At 38.9% G+C, this 16,548-nt stretch overlaps 1 protein-coding gene across 1 annotated transcript in view; it reads left to right on the forward strand.

The window, feature by feature from the left end:
• The window catches only part of LOC117297763, a 32,725-nt gene that overhangs the window by 15,587 nt on the left and 590 nt on the right, over positions 1–16,548 (forward strand). Inside the window, exons 3-6 of the mRNA XM_033780915.1 lie at positions 539–854; positions 13,277–13,503; positions 14,493–14,647; positions 15,644–15,727. Of these exons, the coding sequence (XP_033636806.1) occupies positions 539–854; positions 13,277–13,503; positions 14,493–14,647; positions 15,644–15,727 (782 nt within the window). The remainder of the gene's footprint in view (positions 1–538; positions 855–13,276; positions 13,504–14,492; positions 14,648–15,643; positions 15,728–16,548) is intronic.

A 16,548-nucleotide genomic window follows, 5' to 3' on the forward strand; every position in this document is an offset into this window, starting at 1 on the left:
ATTTGCATTGCATCCTGGACCATCTTTTTACAGTGACTGTACATTGAATGGTTTTGAACAGTGCCCATATATTTGCATTGCATCCTGGAATCATCTCACAGCTATTGTGCTAAAAAGAACAGAGGAATGTACAATATTCAATGAACAATATGATTTCTCATAACCACAACAGGCCAGATGTATTTATATAATTCAATAGACAATTTGCAAACGTCACTTCAAGGACTTGTATGGATCCAGTTGGCCTTCACTAACTCCAAAGTTGTGTTTACTGAACAGGATCAAAGTAGCTCCTATAGTATCTATTGTACATGTGAAGTGTTTATTACTGCACTTTTATTATTACATGGTACTGGTAGGTGTTGGTATGTTGATGTTGACTTTCCTTCTCTAGCTCTCCAAGTTTTATAAATTGTGACAAATCTGTATACAGAAATTGTCAAATTTACTTAAGTTTGTAAGTTTTACCCATTAGCAACAAAACACTTCTTAATCTTGTCCTTTGCAGCTGGCTAATGTCTTCACATTTTCTCCTCAGGTGTGCCGAGTGTTCCCGTGAACACATCACACAATTTTGCGTACCCTCAGCCCCCTAGCTATACCATGGAGGACAGAGTTAACTTCAGCAATGGGACGGTGCCAGGTGCCAATCCACATCATTTCCCTCAATATGAGGAACTTCCCATACAAGGAACGATGGAGACCAGCACAGATCACATCAGCCTGGAGGAAGGGAATGATTTACAGAGGCAGGAATCGCACACCGAAGTGGACCAGTACTACAACCCACCGGTCCACTCTATATCATCTACCGCAAGGCTGACTATCACAGAGCCCAATGAGAAGAGACCAAGGTAGGTATTTATTAAAGGAACACAGACAAATCAAAAAATGAAATGGTGACTTCCGAGTGCTCTAAATTCCAACACCCTTATGTTCAGGCAACTCCTGTAGTTTACATGTTAGGGTGAGAGTTAGGAATTTTGAAAAAATCACTACGCGTGTCAGATTATTATAAGGGATGTCGAACATAGGGATATTGAAACATAGATGTGTAACCGAAGAAATATACTGCAGGGTACATTGTATGCAGTTATTTTTTTAGTTTCCAGACAGCATGACCAGATTCAGTTTGTCATTTCACTAGTCCGTCAGTTTTCTCACTAGTCAATATTTCTAATGAAATAGAGATACTGCCACGGTTATCCAAACACTGAACTAGCCAAATAATTTTGACTGGTACTCATGAGTTTTAAGTGGTCAGCGGACCACTGTTACGTGTACCAAGCAGTATTTTGTTTAGACATTCCATTTAAACAAACCTTTCTCTCTACTCTCTATGTTGTCGTATTTTGTGCATTTGAATTGAATGGCGAAAGGAACAATGACAAAAGTCTATTCTAGAAAAATTCACTGCTGTGAATTAAGAAAACAGTAACTCCATAGTACCTGGGGTCGATTTCATAAAGAGTTAGGACTAGTCCTAACTTACAACTAGACCTCAGAGATATTAAAAATGCATAGCTAGTCCTAAGTTAGGACGAGTAACTTGTCTTAACTCGAGATAAGACTAGTCCTAACTCTTTGTGAAATCCACCCCTGTTCAGTTAACTCTAGTAAATCATTGCAGCAAGTGTGAAATGAACGTGACATGGCAGTGGGGTTAAGATGTGGAAAATGTGTTTTGAATTCAGCTTATTCAAGTCCCCCCCCCCCCCCCACCCCCCAATATACTTGGAGAGTTTCCCAATATTTCTCTCCACACTGAGCAAATGGGAAAGTTTACACCAGTGCAAAGGTGTTCTGAAGGGCAACGCTGTACTGGTAGAAAAGTTTGCTTGAAGTTTAAGCTTTGTATGCTAATCACCCTGTTGTGTTATGATGTTTAAAATCCAGTCTGGGTGCAGCTCGGAGGAAATAGGGGTGGGCTGATTGTGTTGAAATGCAACTCAGTAGACTTCCTCTGGATCGGAGTGCTTTATTTTCATGCAACAGGCTATTGTTACTTAGGTGTTATCACATCTTATGATAAGTGGCCTGATCGTGGATTTCTACATTTTCTTGATGTTTATTGGAATGTACTCTCCGTAGATCAGGTTTCAATATCCCTTCCCTAAGAGTGCTTTTTCATGCAATCTGTTTAACAAGCTATTGTTACTGGGGTGTTCTTATGATAAGTGGCCGGATCGTGGATTTCTGAAAGGGAACATTTTCTTGATGTTTATGGGAATGTACTCCAGTAGATCTGACTTCAATATCCCTTGGAGCATAGGATTTCACTGTAATGGTTCATTCTTTATTGTGCTTGTGGGTGTGTTTTGTTGTTATTTAAGATTACATTTATGGTTAAGTTATCACATGTTTTCATTTGCCAGACAATCAACTTATTCATTTTTGCTCATTATAACCAATGAATGCATACTACACAATTTTGCATTGTGTGCAATTTCACATTCCATTTTTCACTTGATGTTGACAGAGTGTTTTGTCAATGTAAATCAACCACCCCTTGCATGCTGCCATTGCTGAGGGTCCAACAATTGAAGTATGTACATGCGGCGCACAACTCCCAGCCAATGATGAAAGGTCTTCATAGACCGCAGTGAGGGCGCTGTTTTGGACTTGCCATATCTATTACACTGTACATGTTGTACCATGATAGACCTATGCAAAATCAAGTTGTCTGAAGTGAGTTTTTCATTTTATTTTGGTACTTTTCCTGTCCACGAGCCAATCTTCCAACCAACACAGACTTGCAACCCTTCATACATGTCATCATCACACTCACATGTAGCGCTATGTGTGTTTATTTATTTAGCCATGAGCTATATAGCATTATAACACATCACATTTTACAGTCCCAAAAGGCGCCAATTGTCATAGACAGGTGCAAGCTACAGGCTGCTCTGATGTTGTACCAAATGTAGTTCTGGAAATACCATTACAGGTGTACTGTATATTGATTATGGAACTTAGTAATCAACTATAAATGCATCACAACAATCCCACTCAACAGCAAGGTCATTGTATCACAGTTTAGTCCAAAGCAGGTGTACGAAGGCTAAATTGGACCAATTCCAAATTCATAGGGTATAAACTTTGGTAAATAAATACATGGGGTCTGTCAGTGCTTTTGAATAGCCAACATTAAAGGCACTGGACACATTTGGTAATTACTCAAAATATATAGCATCATAACTTACTTGGTAACGACCAATGAAGAGCTGTTGATAGTTTAACTACATGTATAAAACATTGTGAGAAACAACTCCCTCTGAAGTAACGTAGTTTCTGAGACAGCGGTACTTTAAATAATTGAGTTTGAGAAAGGCATCTGAAAGCACACACATTTGTGCAACAAGGGTGTTTTTCTGTCATTATTTCTTGTACCTTAGATGACCAATTGAGCAATTTTCACAGATTTGTTATTTTATGCATATATGTTGGGATACACCAAGTGAAAATACTAGTCTTTGACCATTACCAAATGTGTCTGGTGCCTTTAAAACTACCCTCAGGTTACCTGGTGCAGTGTTTGCTAATAGTTTAGCACAGTTACATGTCCTATGTGGCTATTTTGCATATACCGTGAAATTCTGGCCATGGGCCCATTGGTGTCTCGATTACAGTCCAGATAATTGGTTGTAAGATGGGAGCTGCCAGGTCTTGTGTACCACCCCCCTGTCAAGATGGATTGATGATGCTTGGCCTTTCTAAAATTGTAATCTTCAAGAATTTCTTGTGGTTTGGGTTTGTAAGATTAAGATTTAGGTTAACAGAGATGCTCCATTGTTGTCCTTATTTGGAAATGTGTATTATTGTATGTCACTCTTGAAGTTATTGCTGGAGTTTAAATGACAATAATGGATTGTGAAATTGTCAGTTATTACTTTATACGGCCAGGAATCAAGGTTGGAAATTTATGTGGTTTGATGACAGTTTTTTTCTCTTAAAATGATAAAATGAAAGCATTCAGGGAAGAAATGTTGTTATTATGGTTTTGTCAAACATGTTGTGTCCTACATACATGTTGTTCTTTCAAGTTACATAGCCTACACATGATCCTCGGAAAACAAACTAAATTGCTTGCGTGCAGTGAACTTATAGACTTTCAGTGACCTGTAAAATGGCTAAGCACAAGTTGAAGTGAGAATCTTGAGTATTTCCATGAGATGTCAAGGGCACATATTTATTAAGCATCGACATATCTTGCTTAGCAGAAGCAGATTACCATCCCAAAATGATGTGAAGATAGAGCTGGAATAACATCACTGTACATACTACTTGTGGGTCATTCCCCAAATCCAAATTACGTTAGCTAAGCAGGTTTGGTAAGCAATATTGTGCAAACGAAATTAGTTCAAGTCGAAGTGTACCATGTGTGAAGTAAATTTTGCTTTAAACTTGTTTGTTTTTAATGTACATGTAGGGTTATGCAGCAGCTGGTACAGGATGGTCCGTTGGAACATTGAGGTAGATGGAAGGGTCCATAACGTGCGATGCTGGCACAATGTCAGACCACTGTCACAGACACTTGAGATCCACACCAACCTTGTTGATCACATGCTCTGATTGTATTCAGATCAGAAGATAGAAAAATACAGACTTTGTAGAATCAAAACACTTAGTCAAGTTTCAACACGTAGATTAAATGTGTTCTAGAAGCCTGTGTACTCTGTACAGTGCGTTAAATGTCAGAACAATGACTCCCCCCCCCCCCCCCCCCCTCAGTTTATTGTTACTTGAAATCTGATTTGATACCTGGAAATTATTAGAATGTTTATGTTTTCCTGCCATTTTGTAAAATGGCATGAGGGGAAAACAAATATACATTTTATATATTATGTTCAGTGTATTTGAAATTCATCGAAACCAAGACTGTATGCTTCCTTTTTGAAAGGGCAAGGGCACCAAGGCATTTTCTCCCTAGTGAAGGACAACTTATGAGGAAATTGTAAATTTCTACTGGAGCATTAAAGGGCACCAATGCAATGACCAAAGGGCATGGAGGCATTTGCCTTAATTCATTGCCTCTGTGAAGTTTCAGGCTTGGTAAACTCGGTCACATTATGCATCCAAGGAATCGGTCATTGCGCAAATTATGCCATCTGGCAGACCGTATAGTGTGACAAACTACGTAAATGTATGCAAACTCGTTCTGTTGACATTGGAGACCTAAATAAAGTTATTGATCCCTGATGCCAGATCGATGTTAGTAAAGACTGGATAAAGAGAAAATGCTGATTGATTCGTAACCATGGTGAAGAGGAAGTAACAGATAGACAGGATCAGTGAGCGTGAATGGGTCGTGTCTGTAATGCTGTTTGTTTGACGATAATTACCCAACACCTACATCAATCTCTTTACACTTTTGCCAAAAATAGTTTTGAATATCGTGATAAAAGTAATGTCTTGTTTTTTTACAGAGGTTTTGGCTTTGAAAATTTCTCAGTCACCTTGAAACTATTTTGTTTAAAACTTTGACGCAACTCTGATGACTTGCTTGCAAAACGATTTACTTTGTTTACAAAATGCAATATGCAGATATGAAAACAATAGAATTCGTTCGGTACACCTCTACTTTGTCAATAATTGCAGTGTTTAACATCATCAGACTGGAGAAACGTGACCTGTGTGTGTCCCATAAGGAAAAGCAATCTACTGAAAGTCCAGGGTCAAACAACACAGATTTTGGGGGAGGACTAGCACTGTAATGATATATCCGTCTCTAACTTCTAAGCATTTTGGATTACAGTTTAAAACATTAAAATATGAATCATGATCAAGTTGAGTTAAAATGGAAAGTACACTGAACTTCACAGTATTCGTTGCATTCTTCAGATGAGTCCATGAGTCTTGAATTGTTTTTTAATGCAATTGTAATGCACCCGCTCCCCCCTCCTCCCAAAAAAAGAACATATAAGCAAGTATAATTGCAAGTATTATTTTCTAAACTCAATCTATGAATGTTAACTTTGCAGATTCATAAAATGCTGGTTTAAATATTTAAGGGATTGGACATTGCTGCTCTAAATTTACTTAAGAGTAGGCCTATGCTTCCTGCTTGAATGCCAAGAAAAGATTGCAATGTCTTAAAACTTGTGACTTTATTATTTTGTTGAAAAGGCTGGAACCGTGATTTATTTAACCTTAAATACGTTCAACTAGAAACAAGTTGAAATCTGTAGTTGTTGACAGATTTGACTAATTGACCAATTGACCGGCCGTCAATGAAACCTTTGAGTTGGGCACCGGTCAAAAGCAGCCAACTCTATCATCAATTCAAATATGGTTCACTTATCGCTGGGAAAAAGATGAAAAGACAACATTGGGGCTCTAGATAAAAATCTACTCCAAGGAAGGGGTCAAGGTGACACGTACATCAACCCTTCATGTTGTATGGGTACTGTGCCCAGACCTAGACACACCTCTCTGGGACCATTGGGGTAAGGGGGTCAAAAGGGTCATTGCCACCCGAATTATCCCAATTGGGACATTTGATGGAACCCTTTTACCAGTGAGGTATCAGTGGATCCGAACAGAGGCACACTTAATAAAGCAGGGTCTTCCCTTCATGTTGTATGGGTACTGTGCCTAGACCTAGACACACCTCTCTGGGACCATTGGGGTAAGGGGGTCAAAAGGGTCATTGCCACCCGAATTATCCCAATTGGGACATTTGATGGAACCCTTTTACCAGTGAGGTATCAGTGGATCCTAACAGAGGCACACTTAATAAAGCAGGGTCTTCCCTTCATGTTGTATGGGTACTGTGCCTAGACCTAGACACACCTCTCTGGGACCATTGGGGTAAGGGGGTCAAAAGGGTCATTGCCACCCGAATTATCCCAATTGGGACATTTGATGGAACCCTTTTACCAGTGAGGTATCAGTGGATCCTAACAGAGGCACACTTAATAAAGCAGGGTCTTCCCTTCATGTTGTATGGGTACTGTGCCCAGAGCTAGACACACCTCTCTGGGACCATTGGGGTAAGGGGGTCAAAAGGGTCATTGCCACCCGAATTATCCCAATTGGGACATTTGATGGAACCCTTTTACCAGTGAGGTATCAGTGGATCCTAATGGAGGCACACTTAATAAAGCAGGGTCTTCCCTTCATGTTGTATGGGTACTGTGCCCAGAGCTAGACACACCTCTTTTGGGACCATGGGGGTAGGGGGGTCAAAAGGGTAATTGCCACCCACATTATCCCAATTGGGACATTTGATGGTACCCTTTTACCAGTGAGGTATCAGTGGATCCTAATGGTGGCACACTTAAAAGCATCAAAAAGCACTCTCACTTGAAATATATGTATATATTTGTCTACTTTGTTATTTCCTACCTTGTTATTTCCTACCTTCATGGCCTGTTTAAAGCCATCATACACTTTCGGTAAACGGTATTGTCCAAGTCCCACACTTCGTGTATCACAACTTATATATAAAACAACAAACCTGTGAAAATTTAGGCTCAATCGGTCATCGGAGTCGGGAGAAAATAACGGGAAAACCCACTCTTGTTTCGCCGTGTCATGACATGTGTTTAAAAGAAATCCGTAGTTCTCGCTAACGAGAATTTATATTTTACCGTTTTCTCAAAAAGTAAAGCATTTCATGGACTATATTTCAAGAGAAGTCTTTCACCATTACCTTCTGTAAACCCTTTTTTTTTTCTGTACCGAAAGGGTCCAATGGTTCAAGGTATGAACAAAAATGTATGTGGGGAAAAATTAAGTTAGACACAGCTCCTCGGGAGGTTGGTCTTACCCTGACTTCTAGGGAGGATGGTCGTGGGTTTAATTGCACCATAGAGAAAGTACCACGTTTACACTTGTTGCAAAAAAGGGCTGATTTGGTGTGGTGCAATGTGAGCACAGAAAGGATTTTGAAGTCAACAAGGATTGGAACCACAGACCTGATACTTCACGGAGGCAACAAAGGCGATAGCCTCCATGCCCCCATGTCATAGCCTTCAGGCCCTTGAAATGCCCCTGGTAGAAACTTAGAATTTCCTCATAGGGTGGGCTTTACCAAGGAGAAAATGCCTTGGTGCCCTTGCTATTTTAAAAACGAAGCATACAGGGCTGGAACCATGCAGGAACCAAGACAGGGACAGTATGAAAGTGCGTCAGGGGAAACCATGGGGGTAAAAGACTGCTGGTCTTTCCCAGGGCTGTATTCCACAGGGATTAGAGATACAGTGTGAAAGCGCGTGAGTTTTTCATCAGGATATTTTCAAACTTGTACCCAAACTCCAGAAGTTAGTCATTCATAACATAAGATTACAATGTTTAGAATTGAACTTACCAGTGCGATAATTGTGTGTACTTGTTTTGTTTGTGGTTTTGTGAGTCAAGGCTAAACTTTTTAAAAATTAACATATTTGTGTTGGGCGGAAGGGATTACAATGTGTATGTTTGTGTTGTGTATTTGTTCAACAAGGTTTGGTCTGAAGAGAAAGAAAACAAAAAAAGCTGATCAGAATTGACTGACGACCTGAATAATCAAACAGGGTCACAAAATTTTAGTATATTCCCATGGGAATATTATCAACGTATCTTGTATTTCTTGTTTCTTGGTTTGTTTTGGGGGGAGTATTTTTTCGTTTGTTCGTTTGTTTGTTTGTTTAAAAAGCTTTTACTATGGACATGTTATTGTTTCAAAAGTGATTAATGACCCACCAGAGATTGTACCTAATTTTTTTTTACCGCAGGAAGAAAGAGATTTTGAAAGAGGTTATAACCATCATTGTGATTTTATCAGTATTCAGGGAGTACTTATTATACATTACAGATGAGTGAAAATTTTACTTGGTATCTACAGAGACTTACATGCTTTGATTTTAACCCATGGCACCCACAATAGTTGCAGAGGTGCCCTGTGCCTGTAGTGCAATGGTGCCCTGGGCTTTATTTGCTGTGGTGCCCTTTGCAGAGTTCCAAAACATACTGTCATTTGCCTCACAGAAAACCTTCTTACCTGAGGGAAATTCCATTGCACCTTCAAGTGAGATTCTAGGCCTGGACGTTATTCAGATTTCAGGACATTGCAATCTTTTTCTTGAGAATTGTAATGGCCCTGACCTGAAGAGAATTGGGGTGTAACGACTCAGCCGATTCCCTCCTTTTTCTTAAAGATCGTAATAGTAACAAAGAAAACTTAATTTTCCTATTGGTTTTCTTTTTTTGAAATAAAATTATTTGCGTGTCTGTTATGCTCTGATAAACCCTGAAGATTACTGCAGCCAATTTCACGAAACGCTAGGATTAATCCTATCTCGAGTAAGGACAAATAACCCGTACTAACTTAGGATAGGTTCAATGAGTCCTACGTGTTTGGATACGGAACCGAACCCGTCCTCAGTCCTAAGATGAATCCTAAGTTAGGAAGAGTTTGGTGAAATCAACGGCTGGTATCTCAGTGAAATATAGGTTCTGATATAACTTCCTGCTGGTGTACAATGTACTCTATCACTCAGAAAGATGCTGAAGATGAATGCGATTTCTAATAATTTCTTTAAATGCTATCATCTCTTGATTTTCCTTTTTTCGTGACTCTTTCTTGTGTCCTCAATTGATAAGTATTCTACAGCCCCACAGATTTATTACAAAGAGAAGAAAACTTTGAAGCTTACTAGCTAGTTGTTTACCTACAAATAACAAAAAAAGTCGCACTAAAAAAGTCACAAAGTCACCTATCCTGAATTATGTACACTTCACATGAGAGAACTTGTAAACAAACAAACAAATAACTTCTGCAGTTTTGTGTCACTGGTCCGTGTTTAATTCTTTAATGATACACCAGGGATTAAAGACCAGTTGCTCTTTTCTGTGGTTGGACGATTGAAGGGCACTGAAGCGTGAATAATTTTTAATGTGTGAGTAACTTTAAAAGTGAAAAACAAAAGCATTGAATCCTTGATTGAAACCTTTGAAGGGAGGTCCTGAACAGCCATGAACCAATAACTCGCACCCTCGGCCCAGATGGCTTATCAGTGAGAGAGGGAGTGAGGGGACCAGTTTCAGGTAGCGGGTTGTTCCAATAGGGTCGGCCTGGAGGTGTTTGCTGCCCTTCTTTAGGTTTTTAATATTAACCCTCACGGGAGATTTAGATTAAAAGGACCTTGTCCCAATTATCAACGCTCTGGTGAACTGGTATGCCAGTCAGTTCAGTCCCCCCCCCCCTTTCAACAGAGGAGAAACCTGATGAACTTGCCAGTCTGTCAGCTCATTTGATGTTTAGAGTTGAAGACCACATCATCAGGAGCAATTACTTGTCGGTGTTCTTCAGGTTGTTGTGGAAAGATTTGTAGTTTGTTTTAGTGAGTGGATTCAGTCAGTTGATTGACAAAATAATTCTTTCAAGACCTCTTTTTCTTGTATGAAATTGAAGTTTTTTATGTAATGAATATTTCCCAACTCTGATCATCTTGGGAGGAAGTAAAGGTAGTCTGTTTGTGTCTTCATGGTCATTGTTTCAACTGTAGGTCGATTCTGAAACTAAGGCCTGGAAACTTGACTCCAAGGAGGCCATTTTGTTGCTGTATGTGATACTCATCAAGACAATATCGATTTTTGGAGTGTTGTTTCTCTTCAGTGATGGTGATCATGGAAGAGCCAACCTACTCATCCACTTTCTTTTTCCCCGCTACATTCGCAGTGAAGTCTGAAATACAGAAGACAAGGTAGGAAATGAAAATCATGCAAAGTGTGTGTTTAGGGTTGACCATGGTCCTTTTTACACAAGGAAGAAGTTGTCTGGTGGGATAACGAAGATGTACGCAACAACCCTCCTCCAGGTGGTTACTGCAAGATGCCTCAACAGCTGCACTGTAACCAACCTATTTCCCACACTTTCTGCAGAAACTGACCATGGTTGAATCTCATCTCTTTCAACAGTGGACAAGTCACTCTCATTGAAGCATTTTGGACCATAGCTGCAACTCTCTTCGTAAATGTCTGTGTTCCTCACTCACTTTGTAAATGTCTGTGTTCCTCAAAATGCCACAACTAACTATGTCTGCATTGGGGGTTTGCACACTACGCTAGACATTCTTATTGTAGCTAACATTAATGCATTCTCATAAGGATTTGAATTGTACCAAACATGTTCATAAGGAATTGCCTAAACATTTTTAAGCTGTAACCATTTCTGCTTGTTAAGGCACTGTAAATTCACACACAAAATATATGCTTACAATGAAGCTAGAAGTAGAAAAGGTTTAGAAAAATTGTCTGTAGAATGCCTTCATGGTAAACATTGAAATGAAATTTGATAGGGCAGCATTCTTATAGCTAACAACAATGCATCCACATAAGGATTGGAATGGTACCAAACATGTTCATAAGGAATAAACATTTAGCTGTGACCATTTCTATTTTCAAAGCACTGTAAATTCACTGAAAATCTAAGCTTATGTATCATGTATTTAGAAAGGTTTAAAAAAAAATATTCCTGTAGAATGGCTGCATGGTAAACATTGAAACGAAACTTGATAGGGCAGCATTGTTGTAGCTATAACAACAACACATTCACATAGGGATTGGAATGGTACCAACATGTTCATAAGGAATAAACATTTGGCTGTCACCATTTCTATTTTCAAAGCACTGTAAATTCACAGAAAATCTAAGCCTATGTAGCTAGAAAAGGTATAGACAAAATTTCCTGCATGGTAAACATTGAAACGAAACATAAACATTGAAACGAAAACGCATTCACATAAGGATTGTAATGGTACCAAACATGTTCAATTGTTCATGATTAAGGAATAAACATTTTAACACCTTGACATACATAATTACAATGGATCAAGATTCTTTAACTTTTTCATCTGGAGTGCTGGTTCGCACGGTATTTTCAAACCTTTTGGTATATGAAAAAGTGTTTTAAACTTCTGGGTACACTTGTAGCAAAGTTGTACAGTGGGGAAGCAAAATTATAAGGCGTGATGACCCAGGGTTAGTGTAATTTCCTACACTAGTTTTTATTTCATTGAAGGCATGTGATCCTACTTGATGACCATTGTAGGTCTTCAACGTTATTAGAATGTAAAAGTAGATTCCTAATTATTTGTTTATATTCGGCCATTTCTCAAAGTTCTTACAACACAGAAAGTGAATACATCTTTCTTCAAATCAACTTACATTTACATGTTATATAGTAAGAGGAATAGTGAACCGGGCCATCTTGGTGGTCTAGTTGGTAAGACACTGCTCTAGAATTGCGCAAAGGTCTTGGGTTTGAATCCCACCCAAGTAATATGCCTGTGATATTTGATCACCGAGCTCTGGAAAGTAATTGAAAATACAGTCATTGCTTACTGAACTGGTGTGTATGGGTAAAACCAAAAATTAATATTCTTCATCCCTGATACAAATGTCCATTACTTTTAAGAGGGTAGGCCTGACATTTAAGTAAACTTTGAAGTGCCAAGTTTTGAGCTTGTGAAGCTTCAGTTCCCCCATGAGACGCTGTTCTTGCTGTACATTCTGAACGCATTACTATACAGAGCAAGTTGTAGCATTTCCCTTCATGATTTATGTATAGTTGGCATTACTTGAAAGGTTACAGAGGTTAGGTCACTTCTGTCATTCTTGTCTGTTGTGTTACATGCAGAAGAATTATGGGCGAGACACAAGGAGCAACCAAATACTGGGGTTGCAACAACACTTTACAGTAACACAGAGGAACTGACAAGATTTGTAGTCTAGGCCTCTTATTTAAAAACATTGTTCATATATCCATTTAGTACTATGTTTTAAAAACTGGTTCCATTTTCTCAAATTGTATACCGGGTACTCCTTTTTTTCTTTTGTTTTTCTTGAAATGAAATGGTTTGTTGAAAATGAAACGGTTTATTGAAAATCAAATTTAAAAAAAAAAATGCTTAAGGAATGGTGTATTTCAAATTAACATCCATCAAAATAAATCACTAAAATATATTGAAAAAACAATTTGGAGAAGATTAGTCTAGTGCTAAAAAAAAAGTGTCAGAAAACTTGTTGTACACAAAGCTACAGAAAGTCAACAAATACACAATGGTTAAAAGACATTAACATAAAGGTTGGTATTGCTACAATATCAAATTGACTGAATTTAAATCACTTTTAAAAAATATTTCAACAGCTCCCAAACCATTAATGTCTGAAATCAGACAAACGTCCATAAATAAATGCCATGGTCATTGCTTTTGAAAAATGAGTATTGTTTCATGTTTTTTTTCCCATCACAATAACAAGTTTTCTCTTGGTTTGCCCCGTATTTTCACAGGAAAAAAGTCAACCCAGTCTACGATCGTTACCAGGGCCCTACTGAAAAAATCACAACCTCCAAGGATGGCTCTCAACAGAAAAGCAAATCACCATCCAAGGGGAAATGTCGCAAATATCCAGGTAGATGTCTTCGCCATCCGTGCACCATCGTGTTTATCTTCGCGCTGGTTGCAGTCGTCATCGTTGCAGTTATGCTCATCATGTTGGGTACCATTGAGACCCCAGGTAATTTCACAGAGCTCTTTAAACACAAAAAGTAGCTAAGCACAGCAAAATTATGCTTACCAGAATAAGGTTACCTGCCAAACTACCATGTCCATGTTCTATTTGTAATCGGGTATCCTGCTCATTTCTGCTAAGCACAAATTTTTAAGCAATTGGTCAATGCTGTTCCAACACATTTTCTTTTCAAGCAGAAACTTGCATCATTGTAGAGAGTTCTTGCTTGTAGGCAACTGTTTGCATGAAAATTTCAATACGAGGAGTCAAAATTATGGCGCCAATGGGTAGTGGAAAGTCAAATATCTGTTATACTGTACTAGTATTGGTAGAAGTGAAGGTGTTTCTGGTTCACGTAACAAGCACCCTTGTTAACAGGTTTCCTCAGGCTGGGACTTCGGTGATTAAGTTCACTTATGAGGCATCCTTGGTTTAATTACCAGAAATAGGAAATAATAGTACTAAACGTTGGTAGGGGGTGGCAACATTCCAAATAAATTTGACCAATATTATAGATTTGTTTCCCAATTTACAACATGATCATACTATCCACTTGTAAAAAAGTGTCTCAGGTGTTCTCTGCCAACACTGATTTTCAGTTTAACTTTAGGGAGTGTGACCTTTCACTAAGGCATAATATTCCTCCTACTTTAGTCTGATTTTTTAGCCCTTGGAAAAATCTGAAAATTGTGATAACTATTGCCTGAAATGTCTATTACAGCCTACACCATGTGTACATGTAGGTCAGCCCTTGTACTCATTGATTTTTCCTACTTTTTTGTACAGACTAAATAATACTAAATAATAATAAAAGTTTTTTATATAGCACTTATAGCGCTTTTTTTTGTACAGACTAAATAATACTAAATAATAATAACAGTTTTGTATATAGCACTTATAGCGCTTATATACTGGAAGGGGGCGTCTCAAAGCGCTTAAACATTCTTTCACTATACAATCCTCATAGATTCTTTTTCTGTGTAATATTATCATAGGATCACTACCTGAGGGTCCCGATCGCCAAGTCCAGACCACATTGCCAGTCACCATTATGCCCTCAACGACTCTAAATCCTGACGCAATAAACTCAGAAAGGCTGTTGAACATGATTGAAGAACAACAACGCACCATCACGATGTTACAGGAAAAAGTTAGTCCAATTTTTTTGAATTTCTCTGTGAATAAGCCTCATATCTGAAATTTTGCTAATTTTGCCTCTGTCAAATTAGTTATTTGCCTATTTGTTTTTGTAATAAAGATGCAGAATCAATAAAAGTACCTTGCACTGACCTGTAGGACTGAAGATGACTGTTTGGAGAAGATGAAGAAAAATAGTAAAGATATATATGTGGGAATAAAGCCCTGGAGGAAAGCCCACACAATCGGGCAGAGACTGAAAAACCCAATCCACATGCGTGGCACTACTCAGAAAGAGGTTAAAACTGGAATCTATAGAAGTGAAAGGCAGGGAAAGAAACCACTGAGCCAACCTGAATGCCTAAAAGAACTAGCAACGATTAACGAATAAAGCATCAATCTAAACCTGCAACCAAAGTGTTACGCTTCGCCAGATTTACTTTGATCTTGGGTTTCATTGATCCCAGAAAAATACATACTTGTATGAGCTACATGTATGACCAGCCACCAAAATAAACTATTGGTTGAACTGATTCACCACTTCAAATTCACATTCAAGTTCAATTATAAAAGTAGGTATTGACACATAGCACCAATGTGACACATGGCTATACTGTCTGCTGCCCTCACGGTGTTGAGAGTCTAACTGCATGTAAAGTGTATGAACACTACGTTGCCTAAATTGCACACTACAATGTATAACACATGGGAACATTGGCTCCAAAATTGGTGCAGGAAATATTATTGTGATGGGGGATGCTGGGTGAGTTGGGTCAATACATATAGAAGTAGAAAGAATTTGAAATGGAATACAGCCTGTCAATGCCCTTGGACCGGAACACTGATTTCATTGAAGGGAGATGCCAGCCACATAGGAGACAGGTACTAGTGAAGAGTCATTATCTGTCAGACCTTGCCACACAGTCCATATTATGACTTTAGGAGCATCCCCCCTGCAAGTTTCCATGTCCTTTTTCAAACCACTTTCTTTTCCTTTCTTCATCCACAGATCACAATGCTTGAGGGTGTCCTTGGAGGGGGTGATGAAGCCAACGCAACACTAAGCGCCAGAGTGGCTTTGATTTCTTTCAAGGTAAGAAAGAGAAACGATTGGAAATCTAACCTGCTCACCTGCACCCATATCATTGTCTCCCAGTTTAGTTTTTCTAAACCGTGCCTGATATGTGGCAGAGGGTGGTTCCCCCTCCCAAATGTCTGCATACTTTAACACACTCTTTTCCTTCTTTTTCTTTTGTTTGATTGCTGGTTCAAGGTGATTTGTTGGCTACCACACTGACACAAATTTTTGCTGGTAGCTCCAATGCTATGGAGGAATGAGGCATTACGGCCCAGCCAGTGCTAAGACGATTAACACTCTTTTTCTCTAGTACAGAAGACCCCACCCCCCTAAAATCCTCAAAAGAATTCCTGAGATTCCTAGAACACAATGAAGACACTTTAGGGGGGTGGTACACCAAGCCACATATCAAAGACCAATTATTTTTCTACTTTGACTTCTCGCAAAAACAATGGCAAAGCGAATTACATAACACAAACAATATTGTTATACCTCGGTAACAAACTGTGAAGTTTGATTGGTCGAGAACCAATCATGTGACGCGATGTGATGGCTCGACGGGCCGGGTAACATGAAAAGTGATGTACACCGGTGTACATCACCTTGATCGTTCCCTGCGTTGGCCGATTTCCAGCGCTGTGTACGAAACAACCGCGGGTTCGAGGGAAATGTTTCTTGTTCGTCTGCTTATTAAACAATGAATAGTCCGTCGTAATAATGTTTGAAGATGACAACAGAACTTCGAGAAGAGGAATAACAATTATACAAAGGCATAACAAAACAATTGTTGCATGCTGTGACTGTGGGGTCCATGTGTTTTGTACACCCTCGATGGG

Source organism: Asterias rubens, chromosome 1 (genome assembly GCF_902459465.1).
Source record: "Asterias rubens chromosome 1, eAstRub1.3, whole genome shotgun sequence".
NCBI lineage: Eukaryota > Metazoa > Echinodermata > Asteroidea > Forcipulatida > Asteriidae > Asterias > Asterias rubens.